The sequence below is a fragment of the Phyllostomus discolor genome, chromosome 2, assembly GCF_004126475.2.
Source record: "Phyllostomus discolor isolate MPI-MPIP mPhyDis1 chromosome 2, mPhyDis1.pri.v3, whole genome shotgun sequence".
Lineage (NCBI taxonomy): Eukaryota > Metazoa > Chordata > Mammalia > Chiroptera > Phyllostomidae > Phyllostomus > Phyllostomus discolor.
The window spans coordinates 104,373,037-104,392,169 of NC_040904.2; the positions used below are offsets into that span (position 1 = coordinate 104,373,037).

Below are 19,133 nucleotides of genomic sequence, written 5' to 3' on the forward strand. Positions count from 1 at the left end.
CTAAGGAGTGCCTACAAAGAGTTGCTTCTTAATGTCTGCACATGTTTCCTCTGCATAGGTCACCATCCCTGAGTCTCAGCTACATAAGCATCAGCATTCCTCCCTAGTCTCTGGTTTCCTGAGAGCCTAGGCCACCATGGTGATGCAGTCTCCTCATTAGCATTCTCCTTCTCAGACAGGAGTCCGCAGGGGCTCCCAACCTAGAGGGCCATCTATGGGGAGGGCCATCTAGCTCTCAGTGCGCCTAGAGCTCTAGCTCATTTGAGAAGTGTCTGCTTCCAGGAAAGTCCTGTGGCATAGGCAAGATGTCCCCTCTTCAGCACAGAAGTGTCCCAGGAACCAAGCTACTGGGCTGCCATGGACTCCAGCCACTGTCATTCACTCATCTCCCAACAACAGGCAGCAGGAAGGGTTCCAGCCCAGGCTCTGCCTCCCTGTTTAAGTCAGGACTCCATGAGGCAGGGCTGTGGAGAGGCAGGAGCACTGACCAAGGGCAAGGGTCGGGTTGGTGGGCTTGGCTCTGCCACTGAGTTCCCTCTAGTCTTACCATCTTATCATCTATAAAACAGGGGTGCTCTGGCCAAGTGGTTCAGCTGGTTAGAGCATCATCCCATACACCAAAAGGCTGCAGGTTTGATCCCAGTCAGGGCTCAAAGAGGAGGCAACTGATTGATGTTTCTCTCTCACATCAATGTATCTCTCTCTCTCTCTCTATATATATATATATACATATATATATGTATATCTTCTTCCTCTCTGTATGTATATGTGTATATATATATATTTTCCTATATATATATGTATGTATATCTTCTTCCTCTCTCTCTAAAATCAATAAACATATCCTCAGGTGAGGATTTAGAAAAGAGGGGCAGCTGTCCCACCCTTGCCTCTCCCCAAGCCACACACGAACATGGATGGGAAGATGGTGGCAAACAGTAGGTGAGGAAGAGGTCCCACACATGCCGGTGGCCTCAAGACACAGTCCCCAACGCAGCAGCCCAGGCTCACCTGTCCGAACACATAGAGCAGCCCAATCGTGCCTCCAGTCTGCCCGCCCAGGACCGAGGAGACCATGGAGTAGACACCGCCGCTGCCGACGCCACAGTGCTCCGCGACACCGATGCCAGACAGCACAGTGATGAGGGCCACCAGGATGACGAAGGACACCAGAAACACGCCCATGAGGACGCCTGTGTTTCCCTGCAGTGGGACAACAAGGAGCAAGGTCAAGGGTTAGGATATGGAGGCCCCGGAAGAGGTAGCCCCTCCAGGGGCACTGACCACCTCCCCCATGCTCTGGGTCTGCAACAACCCCTCAGTTCATTCTGCGCCCGCAGCCTGAAGTCCCACGGCCTCGCCCCTCCACCCTCTCACCAGGCTGACCTCCTGCCTGGAATGTTCTTCCTGCTCAATTCCTTGCCAGGGTCGCCCCAACGCATCCTTTAAGACTCGGCGTCTGGGAGTTTCCTCCTCCAGGACGCTGCCCGCACACGTTCCTCTGGGCTCCCACAGCTCCCACGGCTTAGCACCCACAGCACTCATCACAGAGAGTCTGACTCCAAGGTGGTCTTCGCCTGCGGGCTGGGAGCTCCAGCAGGATTATGTTTTATTCAGAGTTTCTAATTTTGCAGCTTGTATATTTTTAATAAAATTATGTCACTACTGTCTTTTTCCTTTGTGTGTGCTTTTAAATTGTCCTCATGTGATAATAAAACATCCAGTTCCAACCTTCAAGTTTTCATACCAAAAGTAGCACTCTAATGATTTTCAAGTTATAAGTCTGATGCTAAATTATTCTTCAGAGTTAATATTGTCCATGTATTATTTTTGTTAGTATTTTTATATATTTTTATTATTTATGCTGTCACAGTTGTCCCAATTTCCCCCCTTTGCTCCCCTCCACCAATATTCTCTATTTAAAGATCACTTGGGCATGGCCTATACTTACTTTAATTTTATGCCATTTCCTAGAAGCTCTACCTCATTTTTGGCATTTCACATTTGTCTTTTTTCCCATCATCAAATATGATTTTTCAGGCAAAACTAATATCAAAACTAAAAAACAGATCACTTAAGGCAGAAGGACACACTTGTGTGTCAGGTAGCTTCAAAGGCAGCCCCAGGGAGCCCCACCTACTGGCACTCAAGCCTTTGTGCAGTCGCCTGCCCTTGACTGGGGGAAGAACCCAGTGACTCACTTTTAATGAACAGAATATTTCAGAAGTGATGGGATGTCGCTTCTGGGATGCAGATATAAACTGGGGCTTTCCCCTTGGGCGCTTGCTTGCCCTCTGTCAGGTTGCTGGCCCTGGGGGAAGCCGGCTGCATGCAATGAGGCAGTCCTGTGCAGAGGCCCACGTGACGAGGCCTGTCAACTTCTCAAGTGATCTTGGAAACGACCCTGCCCTAGGAAAGCCTTCAGCTGAGACTGCAGCCCTGACTGGCACCCCAGCTGCAGCTCTGTGGCAGCCCTGGGCCAGAGGCACCCAGCTTCTGGACCACAGGAGCTGCAGGACGATGTGTGCACTGCTCTGAGCTGTGAGGCGTTTGGGTAAGTAGTTCTGCAGCAATAGATGACTAACATAACTTGTACTTTCACTTTGGGGATGAACTGACACTTCTGGGTTTCTCAAAAAAATACATAAATAAACAACCCAGTGAGAGGGGTCAGAGGAGGCCCTTGAAAATCGGGATAGAGAGATGTTACCCTCCTCTCCTTCCACTACTCCATAACCACCCCTGCAGGAAGCAGAGCCCTGTGGCTCAGGCTGCCCCTGGCCAGGCCTGCCTCCGCCACAGTGGTCAGCTGATGGGCCTCCCTTGGACACAGGCCGGAGACATACTTGGCAGTGAAGTGCCTGCAGGAAAAGGCAGAAATAGAGGTTGATCCCAGAAACCCGAGACCGCTGCCAGGGTGAAAAGTCTGACCTGGAGACTTTGTGATTTTGTAAGTGGGAGCCCCTGGAAGTTTGGGAGGGGTGTTAAGGGCATGAAGTCTTAGCGTCCACACCAGAGAGGTTGCTGACTCTGCCCTAAGCTTTCCACACATTAATAAAGTAAAAATCAAACCCACCCTGGATATGGTTAAGGCTGACCCCTGAGCCAAGGCCTTTTGGAAAAAGATGCTTCTACTTTATTTTTAATTCTCACCATTATAAGTTTTGGATTCTGCAGGACCATAGTTAAAACTCTTTGGTGTGGGATATCAATTTATATACAGTTAAGGGCTACATCAAAATATTCAATTTAGGGCTCTCCGATATTAAATTAAGGTTTACAGGAACATATGGAGAAAAAGAGTGAGTGAGTTAGCTAGTTAGTTATATGGCTTCTCTGGAGAACACCGACTAATCCATTCTATACCTTGAATGACCCCCTCTCTCTTGCACCTGTCCAGTCCAGCTCACCTTTCAACACCTGGTTTAATCACATCTCTTCCAGGAGGCTTTCCTGGACTCCTTGACAAGCATACGTCCACAGCCTGTTCCACTCCTGAGAGATTTAATGCTGCTTTGAGACCTCTCTTAGATTCCTGATGTAAAATCTAACCTGCTGGCTCATCAGGTTAAGGGTCTTATATTTTGTAGTCCTATTGGCACCTAGGGGTGCCTGGCTCACACTAGGTGCTCAGCAATGATTCTTGATAAGCTGACCTTTTGTTCTGAGCAGTTTGTCGAGTTTCCTGATGTCCCAGGGAGAAGGCCTGTGTGAAGGGCTAAGGACCTGCTCAGGACACACATCTGCCTGGAAGGTCCCAGTATGCGTTCATTTGAGACACAAAAATGAGGCCCATATTCCTTCTACAGAGGAAGACAAACTGCCCCCCACAATCTCATGCAAAAGGTGTGCCCAGGTAATGTGGCCCTGAGTGTAGGCCGTGTGTACGTCTGACCAAACCTCCCCGAACACAGCCTTAAACACGGTCGGCGTGCAGTAGGGGACGCAGCGGCCTGGGTGAGGAGCTGGTCCCACCAGGAGACCATCTTCCAGACGAGTGGAAGAATACCAGGAAAGCTGCAGGGGTCACAAACTGGAAGCAAATGTACTTCTCGCTGAGCCACCTCCAGTCCCGCCCACGATGTTCCCTGAGTTCCGTGCTCACATTTCAGTAGTTAAATCCAGGGTGAGGCCTGCATTAGAGCCTCTGGGTGAGGCCCAGCTTCCCAGGATTCTCATTTTAAAAGCAATGCTAGCTCTTGAGTGTACCTGCTTCTTGTTTCATGTTTCTGTGCTTCAGGAATCTGTCACCCACCCCATGGAATGCCCAAGGGTGACAGAGCTTCCCATGTCGCAGGCCCACAGGGGACTCCAGGGCCACCAAGCCATCACTTACCACCAGCCAGCCAGTCCTTAAGAAAAGGACAACCCCAAAAATGTTGATCATGCAGGACGTGAACACACCATCCCAGGTCCCGAACAGCACTGGCTCCCACACGAACAACTGGATCTTCCACCATGTCTGGGGCTGGGCCAGGGCCCCCTGGAAACAGGGCACAGGGAGGTCAGCTCAGCAGCACCAGGAAGGCCCAGTGAGTGTGGGGGGTGGGGGGGGGAGTAGAACAGAGGAGGCAGGAGAACTCAGCTTTAAAATGCTCCCCTCTTAGGCCCACAGGTCAGGCTCGTATGTACACAGACACAGAGTCTTGAAGGTTGAGTCTGCAAAAGGGTCACTGTTCTCTCCTAACAGCAGTGATTCCTGTAGCCATATACAGCAGAGACTAGTCTTCAGCAAACCTGTCCTGTCTCCTTCTGGCCACTCCGTAGACCACATTTCCCAGTCTCACTGCAGGTAGGTGGGGCCATGTGACTGAGTTCCGGCCTCTGGAGTACAGGTCAAAGTGCTCTGGCCACTTCTAGGTGAGTGTGGGATTCTGGTTCCAGGTCAGGCAGCGGTCATGAGCTCTTGGTAATGCCATTGTCCCCTATAGCCCTCCAGTCCTGGGGAGGGGGAGGGGGACAGCAGCTTCTATCACTTCCTAATCTTTGGGTGACCTTCCTTTACACTTTTTGTTCCTCTGGCCCTTCTAACACTTCTGTAATGAATTCTCTGTGTTAAATTTCCTCTGTTTCAAATACCCAGAGAAACGTCTGTGTTCCTGACCAAACGCTGGCTGATATGATGATCTGTAAGCCCCCTTCTGGGATTCTGAGACAACATACGGCAGTTGTCTAGGATCTGAGACTAATGAGTAGTTAAACAGATACCTTCCTCATTTTTCCAGTTCATAAATAACAAAGGCACTTATGAAACGCTCAAATGAAAACTCTTTACTACAAAGACTAAGCCTTGTGAAAATGCTAAAATGATCTTAAACAAAACCAGGAGCAACTCATGCTGTGAACTGCCCTGGCAGAGGCTTAGTAACTAAATCCAGTCATCAGTGGAGTCTTGCAGTGCCCTCGACGACCACAGCAGTGCCCGCGACCTCACCCGGAGCAGTGCAGAGACCCACAATGAACCCCTGCGTGCAGTGAGTCTACCTGGTGCGTGTACGTGATCTACAAACACAGTAAAGAGCAGAAAATCAAGAGTGCCAGGGAAAAAAATCGAAGGTCAGGGTCACAGGGGCATGGCTCCCAACTGGCTGAGAACAATGGAGGTGCCCATGACCCTGGGCCAAAGGCCAAGGCCGACTATACTTGGTCAAAATAAAAAGAGGGGCTCCCAGCTTCTTTCTCCCTCTTATATCACACACCCACAGACCAAGACATCATCAGGGATGTCACTGAAGCCACGAGGGACAGATGGGCCAGGGGACTCCTTGGTGGCCCCTGTCAGTCAGCAGCTGGACGTCCTTTTACCTGTGCAGATTTCTGTTCATCCGCCTTTCACAAGCCACAGATGAGGAGTCTCCTGAAAGTCAATAACTGTGAGAGCCGTGATCATGACTCAAAGCTAGGACCCTGCCAACCTCCGCTCGTCCTTGAACAAACGGTGCCAAGGGCCCTGTGTGGTGAACGCAGGGTTGTTTGCCAGGATCCTAATCTCCTAATTCAGGATGTGGTCCAACTTCTTGTCTCTGCTTGTGTTCAGCTTACTACCCACGGCTTGCTATAGGCCTATTTTCATTAGAAACAGTAATAATAATAGCAACTATCATCCACAAAGAGTGATTTGGAGAGTGCTTTCAGCTTCCACATCAGTTCCCTCTTTTGATCCTAACAACACCCCTAGGAAGCAGGCAGGGAGAGGGGCCCTGTGTATAGCCAAGGAAAGAGAGTCTGGGAGAAGAGACGCCCCTGCCCAAGTCCACAGCGGTTCGAATCCCCCAGTGTAGACCGTAGAACCTGGACTTGCCCTGCAGAAGTCCAGGTAACCACAGGTTACTGCCCTCCTCTCTCCTAGATTTCAATCTTTAAAATCTTATAGGCTTTAATTTCTAATATCCTAGAATTCGCTTAATTGTGAATACATATGCCTTATCCCTAAAACTCCTGTTGTGATTTTCAACACTTTATTCCTCTTTCATCCTAGACTTCATATTTTCACTCTGAAGGCTGTTTTGCATATGTGTTTGTTTGCCTAAAGTCAAAGTCATATGAAAAGCTTTTCACTCCCTGGATCTTATTAGGTTAAATCAACATTAAAGTGCTTCACAGGTGAATGAAGTAGAAACTCTAGGAGACTCGTAACCGCGAGAATGGAAGTACAAATGGTGTGAACTGGGTTTGGTGGCTACACCACAACAGCTTACTTCAAGATATGCAGGGGAGTATGCCCACCTTTTCTAACCAAGAGACAGAAGAATACAACCAAGTCTTCACAGAGGCTGCTCGTCAGACTCGTGGGAAGAGCCTGAGTCTGACCCCAACCCTGCCATCTTTAGAGAGAGACTAATATAAACCCGAAGAGAGAAACAAGGGCACAGAAAAAGAGACAGAGGTTGAGACAGAAATCCCTAGAATAAAATGCCAAATAGGTGCTTCAGAGACCCGTGGGTATATTTCCCGGGGCCTCCCCGCACTGACACACTGCCTGCAGACACCAGTGTGGGAGCGCCAGCTCCAACGCCCCCTTCTTCCCACCTCTGCCTCCACTGCCATGTTCTCTGGCCACACTACCTGCAGGACACCCTCAGTCTCTAGCTACTGCTCCAGGCTTAACCTTTTAAGGGAGCACTATCTAGACAACTCAAACCAGCTACCTTTTATAGTGACCCCTCGGGCCATGTCTGGAATATTCTGACACCAATTCCAAAGTGTGGGGCTGGACTTGGTGTCAGAATCATACCACAGCCAGCAATGCTCTGGCACGGTTAGATGTCCTACAGTTCAACTCAGTTCTGACATTACCTACTCAGAGATAGTGGTAGACCACTCAGGTTAAGGGCTCAGATCCTTAAGACTGTGTCCCCCACCTCCTTTAGGATGCCAACTGCAAGTCCAAGTAGTCACCTTGGCTTCTGACCCACAGGCTAGAGGTTCCACAACCCTCTCCTTGGGTTTGATTAATTTGCTAGAGCGGCTCAAAGAACTCACAGAAACCTTTTACTTACTAGAGTACCAGTTGATTACAAAAGGATATAACTCAGAAATAAATAAATCAACAAACAACAAGTGCTGGCGAGGATGTGGAGTAAGGGGAACCCTTTTGCACTGTTAGTGAGAATGCTGACTGGTACAGCCACAGTGGAAAGCAGTGTGGAAATACCTCAAAAAATTAAAAATGGAACTACCTTTTGACCCAGCGATCCCACTTCTGGGAATATATCTGAAGAAACCCAAACTCTAATTGAAAGAACATAAGCACCCCTATGTTCACTGCAGCATTATTTACAATCACCAAGATATGGAAGCAGCCCAAGTGTCCATCAGTTGATAAGTGGATAAAACAACTATGGGACATTTATACAATGGAATACTATTTGACCATAAAAAAGAAAATTTTATCCTTTGCAGCATGGATGGATCTGGAGAACACTATGGTAAGTGAAATAAACCAGTCAGAGAAAGACAAATACTGCATGATTTCACTCATTTGTGGAATTTAATGAACAAACTGAACTAACAAGGAAAATGGGGACAGGCTCATAGGTGGAGAGCAGGATGACAACTGGAGGGGGCGGTTCTTTTAGGTTCTTATGGAGACTTCATTACATACACTTGATTGATTAGATCATTGGCCATTGGTGATTGATTCAACCCCCAGCCCTTCACCCTTCCCCTAAAAGTTCCAAACCTCTAATCACATGGTTGCTTCCCCTGGCCACCTAACCAGTCACCACCCTCAGGTGTTTTCCAAAAGTCATTTTATTAACATCAACAGAATTGTGGTAAAAATAGGTTTGTTATGAATATCAAGCCACTTTTATCACTCTTGCCACTTAGAAAATTCCAGGGGTTTTAGGAGCTCTGTATCAGGAACTGGGATGAAAATCTAGTGTAGTTCTTATTAAAACTCACAATATTACAACTAGCTACTCTGCAACCTTCTCTGGCTCTTCCCTGGAGCTCTCTGCAGCTCCCTTAGCCCCTGCCTAGGGAGTAAGGGCAGGTCTGGGGGCTGCGACCCTAGCAGACATCCTGCAGGAGGCTGGGCCTTCAGCTGGTCCCCCCACACACGACTCCACAGCCAACTGCCTCCTCTGTGGGAGGGTGAGGAGCCCCCTCACCTGGAACATGCCCCCCACAAAGACCATGGTTCACAGACTCTCCCTTTGCATCTCCACCCAGTCGTCTCTATCGCCCAGGGCAGGGGAGGTGGGACAGCTGGACAACAGTAGGTGAGAGCTGGGCCAGGTCTGGGCTGGCTTGTTCAGCCCTCAGGGAGAAGTCTGGTCCCAAATGTTGAAAGTTCTCTTTGCCCTCAAATTTTGGCCCCAGTCATCAATTCTGAAACAACAAGAGCCCCATTCGACATTCTGTGACACAGAAGAGGTTGTGGGGAAAGAGACAGGAATACAGCGTGTGCTGTGCCTGGTACAGCGTCTACTGGAAAGCAGAGGTGGGGACTAAGAAAAGAGACAGGTGGGGCCTGAAATAAAGGAGAGCAGAGAGCCAAGAGGCCCCTCAGAATGCATGCCACAAACATGCTCGAGCGTCAGGGTCCTTTATTTCCTTGCAGGGATAAGCTAGGCAGGTTCCAGGGGCACAGGGCTGGGAGTCTGAACACGGGTGAGCACACCTCCATGCTGCTCACCGCTAGGATGTTCCTTCCCGAGTTCCCAGGACAAGAGGCAGGCCCTCATTCCCCTCAGCCCAGGGGCCTGCCCCCGACAAAGAAACACCATGGCTGCCGAGTGGGTGTTTAGTTTAAAGGTAGGAGTCTGCCCTCGCTGGTGTAGCTCAGTGGGTTGAGCATGGGCCTGCGAACCAAAGGGTCACTGGTTCAATTCCCAGTCAGGACACATGCCTGGGTTGCAGGCCAGGTCCCCAGTAGGGGGTGTTGGAGAGGCAACTGCACATTGCTGTTTCTCTCCCCCAGGCTGTGATGCGAGCGAGCTCCTGTCTGAGATCCTTTCTCTGAAACAGCCACCTCCCACGGGCCACCTGCCAGGCCTTAATGAACACATCAGAAATGCAAATGCGAGATGACAGCATGACACCTTTTCCCTCTTTTGGCAGCTGGAGGAAAAGAAACCAGGTGAGAAACCTTGCTTCTACCCACTCAGGTCAGAAGCGGGTCAAAGCAAGACTCGGCCTTGCCCCTTCCTTCCGCAGGGCACCTGTGGAGGCTGGCCCTGCCTGGAGCAGACATGCACGAGCCAGCAGTTTGCTCTCTGAAAGCTGAGTGTTTAATTATTAATTACACATCAGAAGATATCCCAAGCTGCTGCTGAACTGTGAGCCAGTGGGAGAGTGAGCACTGCATTCCTTTCCTCTGGCTCGGAACAGGGTGCTGGGCCAGAGCCCACTTGCGGTAACTGAATGAGCGGCAGGCGGCTGCGCACCAGCCTTAGGGAGAGTCTATGCAGCTAGATAAGACGGTAACTGGGAAAGCTTTTTGTAAGCAGGAAGCAGAACAAACGATTATATTTTTCGATTGTTTTTGAAGTCTTTTTTTTTTAATTCTTCACCTGGAGATATGCTTTTATTGGCTTTACAGAGTGAAGAAGGGGGAAAGACAGAGAAAGAGAAAGATACTGGTTGTCTCCCTACGCCGCCAGATCACAGATCAAATCCGCAAACCTTCCGCGTCCCGGGACGACACTCCACCTACTGAGCCAGGCAGCCAGGGCGCAACACACCGTTTTAAATGTGAGCAAGGCTGTCTTCAGGGAACTCGGGAGGAAGAGAGAGAGAAAGAGGTCCTGCTGAGGAGGCATTCTCTGTCTTCCCAGCTACCCCATCCTCGTGTTTGAGGCGAATGCCTGCTCTACGGCTCAGCCCTGAAAGCGCCTCTGCAACTTCTGCCTGGGCCCAGCTGTTCTGGATCGTCCCGGGAGCTCTAGAGCAGCGTCAGCGAGCCCTCTGCACCCGCTGGTGCTGGACACAGACACAGCTCTGAGGCGAAGGAGGTGAGGACCCACGGGGAGTGGTCACAGTCTCATTTCCCTGGGTTCCGCTCTGGGCAGCACCCTTGGTCAATATTGATTTAGTTATCCCTAGAAGCAGAAGTTCTCTGTGGCAGCGTGGGTATCTTCGAAAGCCAGCGCCTACAAGCAGTAGTCCCTGCATGGTTGACCTGGGGGTTTTCCAAACCTGTTCATTGAACTCCCTATCCAAGGGTGGAAAGCTCCCGCAACCTGGTCATGCAGCCACGGAGCCTCCGGGGTGGCAAGACCCTCAGACGCCATGAAAACATTGATGCTGATGGGAATTCCCTGCTGGAGTTCTGCCTCCGCGGACCAGGCATCGTGTCCTTCCTCACAGAGCAGCCGCTCTGCCCTTCAGAACTCGTAACCGAAAGACGCAGTGCTCTGGACATCTGATACCATCCCCCAAATAGCAAAATCCCGCAGAAGCGATGCCACAGCCACCTGAACGAGAGCATCCCAATCCCCTCCCGGCGTCCTTGGCGAAAGCGCAGAGCCTTTCCTGCAGGACACAGGCTGCCACTAGAAAGCCCAGCTGCGTTTGCCACTGGGAGGACAAACATGGACCCTAACACCCTCTCTCAACAAGAGGCAAACCAGCTAAAACTCAATTTGCAAACGGCTTATTCTTCTAGGTGCTTCAGTGGATCCACCACTATTATATCTGTTTAAGAATTCTTATGGCCTTTCAGCCACAACTGCCAACTAACTTCCAGTAATTTGCCAAATGACGAACACAAAGGGAAAGAGGAGAGGCGGCCGCTGGATGTTCTCCCAGCCTTTTAGGAAACAGGAAGTTGCTCCTTTGGCCACATACATGCGGATCCACAAGAAAGGTGATGTCGTAGACATCGAAGCAATGGGCACTGTTCGAGAAGCAATGCCCCACAGATGTCACCAGGGCAAAGCAGGAAGGATCTGCAGTGTCGCTCAGCACGTGGTGGGCACTGTTACGAACAAACAAGTTAAGGGCAAGATTCTTGCCAAGAGAATTAATGTATGCCTTGAGCATACTGGGCACTCTCAGAGCCAAGACGGCTTCCTAAAATGTGTGAAAGAAAAATTTCAGAAAAAGAAGAAAGCCCAAGAGAAAGGCGCCTGGGTTCCGCCGAAGCACCAGCCTGCTCCCCGCAGAGACACACGCGGTGCGAGAACCAGTGCCTGGGCTACTGGAGCCCCGGCCCGTGCGTTCACGGCATGAGGAATGTGAAAAAGCAAGAGACCACAGACCGTTAAAAGGAAAAAAGAATTCTTATGTACTGACTAGCTTTGACTTTTGGAATCACATTAATATTTTATATACTCAAAATAAAACACAATCAGTCTGTGTGTGTCTTTCAATCTGCATATGTATGAATCTTGTTTTCATTAAAAAAATTTTTTAAATAAATAAATCAAATTAGTAGGATGAGAGAAAAAATTAAACTAGAATGCACATTAACCTAATCAATTCAAAAGAATGACATAACCACACTGAAGCTGGGGAAAGACAGGGCCGTGGGGACTTTTGAACAGAGTGCTGTGACTGCATGCTCTCAGTCCAAAGACAGAAATAACTACAAACTAACATCAGTTCTACATAGAAATTAATGGAAACCCACAGAAATTTGGGTTGTTTTTTTTTTCAGGGATGGAAGTTACCAATTCAGAACCTACATTCTGTGATTTATAGGATCAGGCAATTAAGAAAATAGAGGGTAGGCAAAAGTACGTTTACGAGTGTTGGGAAGTAATACAATAATTAATCAATAGTAGTACAAGAATAAACTGTGTTTCGTGTACTCAAAGCTATAAACCTACTTGTGCCCACCCCTGTATATTGAATAGGGGTCAAGTTTCTCACTGTTGGAGAAGGGAGTTACAACTACGGAAAGAGAAAAGAATGGAAGAACAAATCCTGGGGTGATGAATTGGAATTAGAGATATCAGTTTAAGTTTACAGTTTTTAATACATATAGAAAGATAGCTAAATAAATATGCATGTGCATGGTTATATTTCTTCTCTCTGTCCACTTAGAGGTCCATCTATAAGACACCCCAGTAGCAATAAACATCCCTAGCACTTTTCTAACTTCCAAATTACCATGATAATGATAGAAAAGATATTTTTTAAGTATGAAACCATAATTGTAACTACAAAGGAGCAAAACACAAGTGCTACCAGCAGATCAGACATTTGGAGAAATTCCTGCAAATGGGCTTGGGGTGCGGGGAGAAGCAAAGGAGAGAAGAGCTGTCTTCCAAGGTGCCTAAGCAGCTCCGGGCTCAGAGGCTGCGGGTCCTGGAAGTGGACGCGGATGAACGTTATTTTGAAGGTTCTTTCTGTCCTGCATGCGTGGCCCCGAGAGAACAAGAGATGGGGAGGAGGGTGTGGCCAAGGTCCTGTGTGATTGCCAAGTGCCTACATTTTACATTGAAGTGGCAAAATATTAACTCCAAACTGTTAAAAGTTTAAAATGCATACTTGATGTCTAGAGCAGCCATTCTCAAACTTTTTGGTCTCAAGTCCTCTTTATGTTCTTAAAATTATTGAGGGCTCCAAAGAGCTGTTGTTTATGTGTGTTATGCCTATCAATACTGACTATTTTAGAAACTTAAAGGGAGATATTTTAAAATATATGTTAATCATTTAAACATAGTAATAAGCTCATTATCTGTTAAAAACAAATGACATATTTCCATGAAAAATAACTACTTTCCAAAACAAAAAAGAAACTGTTTAGTAAAAACAGAGGCCTTATTACACATTTTGCAAATCTTTTTACTGTCTGGCCTGATAGAAGACAACTGGATTCTCATATCCACTTCTGCATTTGATCTATTGCAAAATATTGTTTTAGAAGTACAGGCAAAAAGACTGGCCTCCCACACTGCCACAGTTAGGAAAGCAAAGAGTAACTTACTACCACTAATTCATATGTGAAAAAAATTTCTATTACCCAAAGGATAACAGAGTCACCAAAAAAGGTGACATGGGGTACGAGAAACAGCAGCAGCAGCATGAGAACCGGAAGAACTAGAGGAAGGACAGGAAGACCCTGCTGCTCAGAGGCAGCAAAGCTCCAACGACAAGATTGTGTTTTCTTCTCCGCGAGTCCGAACTGCCACCTGGTTGTTCATTTAGACACACACACTCTGTTTAGAGTTACAGAATTTTATAACTAACTACAATTAACAGAAATGTTCATTATAATTGCAGAAAAATATAAATTTTATAAACCTTGACAAAGTAGAAATAATAATCCAACTAACAAAACATTAGAAATGAAGTGGAAAAAATGGAAGAAAGAGTAAATATGCCAATATCCGGTCTTCATTTCAGGAAGCAATAAGTGAACTGATAATAAATTGGTAATTTGGTCACAAAACTGAGGTATAAATATAATATTTAAAGTTATAAGCACCACGAGGGAAAACAAAACCCAGAAATCATTGGCAGTGACTATCTCCTGGGAATGGAGGTGACAAAGAAGGGGAAGAAAGCTGCTCATTTCCTGTCATTCTCTAGTGTTCAATGTTTTTTGCTGCGTGCATGTAGTACTTCTATAATAAAAACAATAACTTATTTTTATTTAAAAATATTTAAACGATCACATTATTAGAAACATTTTAAAAATAGAATGCTGACCTAGAGTTAGTAATCTGTTCAAAACTCAACCTCATTTAAGCAGTGGATGAATTCACAAAAAGGTGTCTGTGATTTAAATCACATTTTAAATGTGTTACATAACCAAATAATGATAGAGAAGCCCTTTGTAAAATTAATGTCTGTCATTAAAATTTGTGTATCTTTTTTAAAATTAGAATTTGCTTTGGGTTTTCACTGTTCTTTACTGATAATTGCCTAAAATAAAAAGGGAGAGTTACTCAAAATGAGTCATGGCTTTCTAAGTTAAATTGTATCAACCCTGGGATTCACGTGAGAGCGAATTATCATCTGGATCAGACATACCTATTTCTGGCATAGTGAGGGTTGCTAGGCCACCACTGCCTCAAGTTCATCAGTTAGCACCTGAACTCTCTAACTGCTGAGAGAAAGTGAGTGTGACTTACAAGCTATCTGGAGATTAAGATAAGAACACTAGATTTTTTTACACAGGTGGGTTTTACTCTATTATCTTTTACCCTTTCTTTATGCCTGTCCATGTGAAGATGCAAACACTCAAACACCAAAACAAAACAAAGGAATTGTAAACAGGGCCTTTCTCTGGAGACTGGAGGCTGCCAAGCATTGTCCCACTAGAAACACATCGAAGTGTGAATAGGGGCTACCTCCAAAGACTTTCATGACAACTTATTCTGAAGCACACCACTACAGTCTTTTGATTCAGGTTTTAAACTCAGAAGGAAAAAAACACAATTTTAAGAATCAGATTGTATTATACTTGATAATGACTTAAGAGCAAAAAGAGCCATTGAACTGAAAGTATACTCAGGAAAGTATATATTTTTTATTTTTTTAAAGATTTTATTTATTTTTTAGAGAGGGAAGGGAGAGAAAGAGAAAGAGAGAGAAATATCAATATATCAATGTGCGGTTGCTGGGGGCCATGGCCTGCAACCTAGGCATGTGCCCTGACTTGGAATCGAACCTGCAATGCCTGGTTCGCAGCCCGTGCTCAATCCACTGAGCCACATCAGCCAGGCCAGGAAAGTATATGTAAAAAAAAAAACTTATTAGAAGACACTGCCCTCTGAGTATACGATTATCTAGCATTTAAGCTGTTACCCTGAAAAGATATATTTTTGTTGGAGAAAGTATAAATTGAATGAAAAAAAAAACCTAAAACTCAGTTATCCACCCTAATAGAAAGCCAATTAGGACAGACCAGAGGCTGAGCACCACCTAGTGGACCCTTACTCAAATTACAAGAATAGTAGTACTTCAGAGTCATTAAGTTCTCTTTGCAAACACCAGCTACTAAATCATGGCAAGGACTGTATTTTTTCTATATCTGGACATGGATGAAATGTATTCTATGAAAGTAAGAAGTTCTCAAGTTACCTAAGCAATTCACTCAGATAGGTTGAATGTGTTAATCATATTTTTGGTTTTTTTCTTATGATATTATAACATTTTAAAAATCTTGCTAGCTAAGGAGATCGACCCTCACAGGGTTAACCAATTCTTAGTGATAGCAAAGGGCTGACCAGGAGCGTCTCTTTCATATGCAAACCAACCAATTTCAAATCTATACCCTAAATCACCCCCTTTATGTAACTCTCACACACCAAGGCAGTATTCACCCTGCCCTAAATTGTCTCAGGGCCATGTACTAGGCAACTGGAAACCACCCCTTTAGCCTAAGACCTGCCAGAACTATTCAAACTAGCCGGCCCTAACCTGCCCTGCCCCGCCTTTCCCATGGAAAGTCCAGTAAAGGCTCTTCCTCTCGCTCCTGCTTCTGCCCCCAACCAGAACCTGATGCTGCCCCTCTGGCCCTGTGTGTGAGGCACTCCCCCTTCTCTCGGGAAATGTAAGTAGGAAATGCTTTCGATGCCTTTGACCTCTCCATGTCACTACCCGGTCACCTCTGTAAATGTATATCCTCGGGCACAAGTGAGACTGAATCCCATCTAATTCATTTCAGCGAAGAATCACTTTCGTTCCAGCTCCTAGGACACCTTCATCCAGAAAAATGTCTCCATCAACTTTTTACAAATGTGCAGCCCAGTTGCCACTCTCATGGTTGACCTCCTAGATTAATTAGCAAATACAGATGCGAAATGGAAAGGGGGAAGGACAAAAAACAAAGAGCAGAAAAGGGAGACAGTGCCCACATGAAAGTCCCAGACTCAACTGAATCCTGTGAACAACGTCTGGCCCCTCCTCTCTCCCAGATTCCAGGGCCATGAGCTTCTTTTCTTCTGTTGCCTCCGAAAGCTGCCACTGGTGGGTTTTATAGTGACGCTAAGAGCTTAAGCTTCAAGGCCTTTCACTTGCATTGGGTTCCTCCCAGAGATTATACCTAATTTCATATTTGTAACTGTTACTAAAGATGATCCATAAAAATCGTATAAGCTTCATGCTCTATAAAAACCTGGCAGGCAAGAGAACTCATGCCTCCAGAAACCCCAGATGTGAGCCCTTCTCTTCCCCCAACCATTCTGGGTCCTGGTTTCCTTATCTGTAAAAGGGTGGGCTGACAAGACAGTCTGGTCTTAAGTTCCCTTTCCTCCTCAGGAGCATTCACTTCTCTGCATACTAATAAAGCAATATGCTTTTACCTTGCATGTGGCTGCTAAGGCTCGCTTTGCATATTGACTTTTTAAGGATGCTAAAACAAGCCTGGAAAATGCATAGCAAAAACAAGTCGGTTCTTAACTGTACACTGGCTAAGGAGGATGCAGAAAATAAGAGCAAAGCTTTTGCAATGAAGCCTGACACCAGTGCTCAAATTTACATTATCACCTACAGATTGGATGCATTAAGATCAACCCAGAGCTGTATAGGTTATAGAGCCAGGCCATAGGTTAGCCTGGCTCTGCCACTGTTTGCATGTGTCTTTGGGCAACTCACTCAACATCTCTGGGCTTGTTTCTTGACCTGGTGAACAAGGGGATTGGGCCAGAGGAGCTCTAAGGACCCATGTCTCTAAACATGTTCATTTCTATCTGCCTCTGTTTCCCGTGCTACTTGACCAGACTCTCTTACCCTCACCAAGCTAACCTAGGTAAGCCACTGAACTGAAGAGGAGAAAACTAAGGGCATCAGAGGAGGAGAAGACAGAGAAGGGACAGGGAGGACAGGACATCAGGCAATGCTAGGTACAGGGTCAAAGTGGTTCATACCCTGAAAGCCAGTCTGGACACACCACCTCCCACACCTGGCCCAGATGCAATGGCTCTGATGGGAACCCACTCCCTGGGTCTGCACTGAACTTTTCTGTAGGGTGATTAGCTCAGACCAGTCAGGTGTCACCCCCCAGGCTTCCTAGAAAAGAGTCCTCATGGACTGACTTCAGCTGGAGCTCAAGTCTCTGGAGGAAAGCTGGATGTAGAGGAAAGAATACAACAAGTCACTCATGCTTGCTAATCTGCAGTTTCTGGTGACTTGTTCTCATGCCTTAGCATGACACAGATTCCCTTTAAGTTTCTCTGAACACCAGCCAACTCTGAGAGAAGGAAGACAAAAGCTTCAGATTAGTTGGAGGTATTTCTTATTCCATAATAATTAAGAAATATCAGTTTTAATATCTCTAGCAGTAGCTGGAGATCCTGGCAAGAATGGGCACTCAAAAAATAAGCTGAGCCCTGGCTGGTGTGGCTTAGTTGGTTGGAGCATCATCCTATAAAACACAACTTCTTGGGTTCAATTCCCAATCAGGACACATGCCGAGGTTGTAGGTTTGGGCCCCAGTTGGGGGAATGCAAGGGGCAAACCATGGATGTTTCTCTCTCCCTCTCTCTCTCCTTCCCTTTCCCTCTCTCTGAAATCAATAAGCATGTTCCTAGGCGAGGAAATAAATAAGCAAGCTGAGCTGAATTTCCTCACTACTCCCCACGCTCAAAGCACCTGATCCTGCAGATCTCCCGCAGCATACCTGTTTGCCACCTCCCTCTGTCTCAGGCCACCTGCTCTCTGCTGCCAGCTTAATCTTCCTGACACACCATCACAGTCCTCACAGTCCTCTCTGTCCCGTGACTGGCAGAGACAAGCATGGAGTCCAAGGTCATTAGCCTTTCATTCACTCCCCTCAGGCACCAGTTGCTCCTTAACCTTCCAGTCCCATGTGCACCGATAGCCTACTCTGCTGGACCTCAGTGCAATACCTGCTTCACCCGGTGACTGAACAGGCATCGTGCTGAGTGCTCACTCTGTGACAGACACTGGGCCAGGTCCTTCTGCATACGGCATAAAAACCCTGGCCGTCAGGTTCATTCAACCCATCTCACAGTTGTGAAAACAGACTGGGAGCCCTTGAGTAACTTGACCAAGGGCCTAGCACACCTAGTGGAACAGTCAGAATTTGGAATCCAGGTTCTCAGGTTCAAGTCCCCCGCCAAACCAACCAAGTATCAGTAAAGTACCTGAGGACAGAGGCTCCTGGAGCAAGATTCATACTTGCCACAAGTTCAGTAGGTCCTCAAACACACGCACACTCACACACACACACTCCTAAACTACTCGGGACTCATCTAGACCTAGAAAGTATCCCAGCCTCCTCAACGGACTGCCTGCCCAGCAGGTTGGCCTGGACAACGTCCCACATTCTGGTTTTGGCCACTGGAATCCCTCTGGATTTGGGACTCCTGCCGAGGTCTTCTACTTAAATTTGCTTGCTGAGTCATCCACTTATTTGCCAACTGAACCTTCTGACCATTTATATCACTACCTCATACGTGGACCAAATACATACTCCCTACCTTAGTTTTATTATTAACCAACATTTACTGAATACTTACTGTTAAACAAGCACTAAACTAAATATTTACATAAATTATCTCTTTTAATCTTTGTAATCTCTACTGTGGGCTCTATGACTGTAGCCATTTTATAGGTGAGGAAGCTTAGCAAGCCAGTAGCCCAAGGTCACAAAGCGTTAGAATTAGTACTTGAACTCAGGCAGCACATGTACACTCGGACATCACACCATGAGCCCTCAGACCTACGGCCTCTTCCCAGTTGGTCCACTTACTACTGACCAACACACA

At 46.8% G+C, this 19,133-nt stretch overlaps 2 protein-coding genes across 3 annotated transcripts in view; one reads left to right on the forward strand and one right to left on the reverse strand.

The window, feature by feature from the left end:
- The window catches only part of SLC12A8 (solute carrier family 12 member 8), a 149,366-nt gene that overhangs the window by 125,200 nt on the left and 5,033 nt on the right, over window positions 1-19,133 (reverse strand). For both annotated transcript variants that reach the window (XM_028502720.2, XM_036018216.1), the window contains exons 3-4: window positions 4,337-4,483; window positions 1,012-1,203 (exon numbers count right to left, since the gene is read on the reverse strand). In XM_028502720.2, coding sequence (XP_028358521.1) covers window positions 1,012-1,203; window positions 4,337-4,483 — 339 coding nt within the window. The remainder of the gene's footprint in view (window positions 1-1,011; window positions 1,204-4,336; window positions 4,484-19,133) is intronic.
- Window positions 9,462-11,679, forward strand: LOC118498753 (60S ribosomal protein L21-like). The gene has a single exon (XM_036017378.1). The coding sequence runs from the start codon at window positions 11,206-11,208 to the stop codon at window positions 11,677-11,679; it is 474 nt and encodes a 157-aa protein (XP_035873271.1). The 5' UTR covers window positions 9,462-11,205.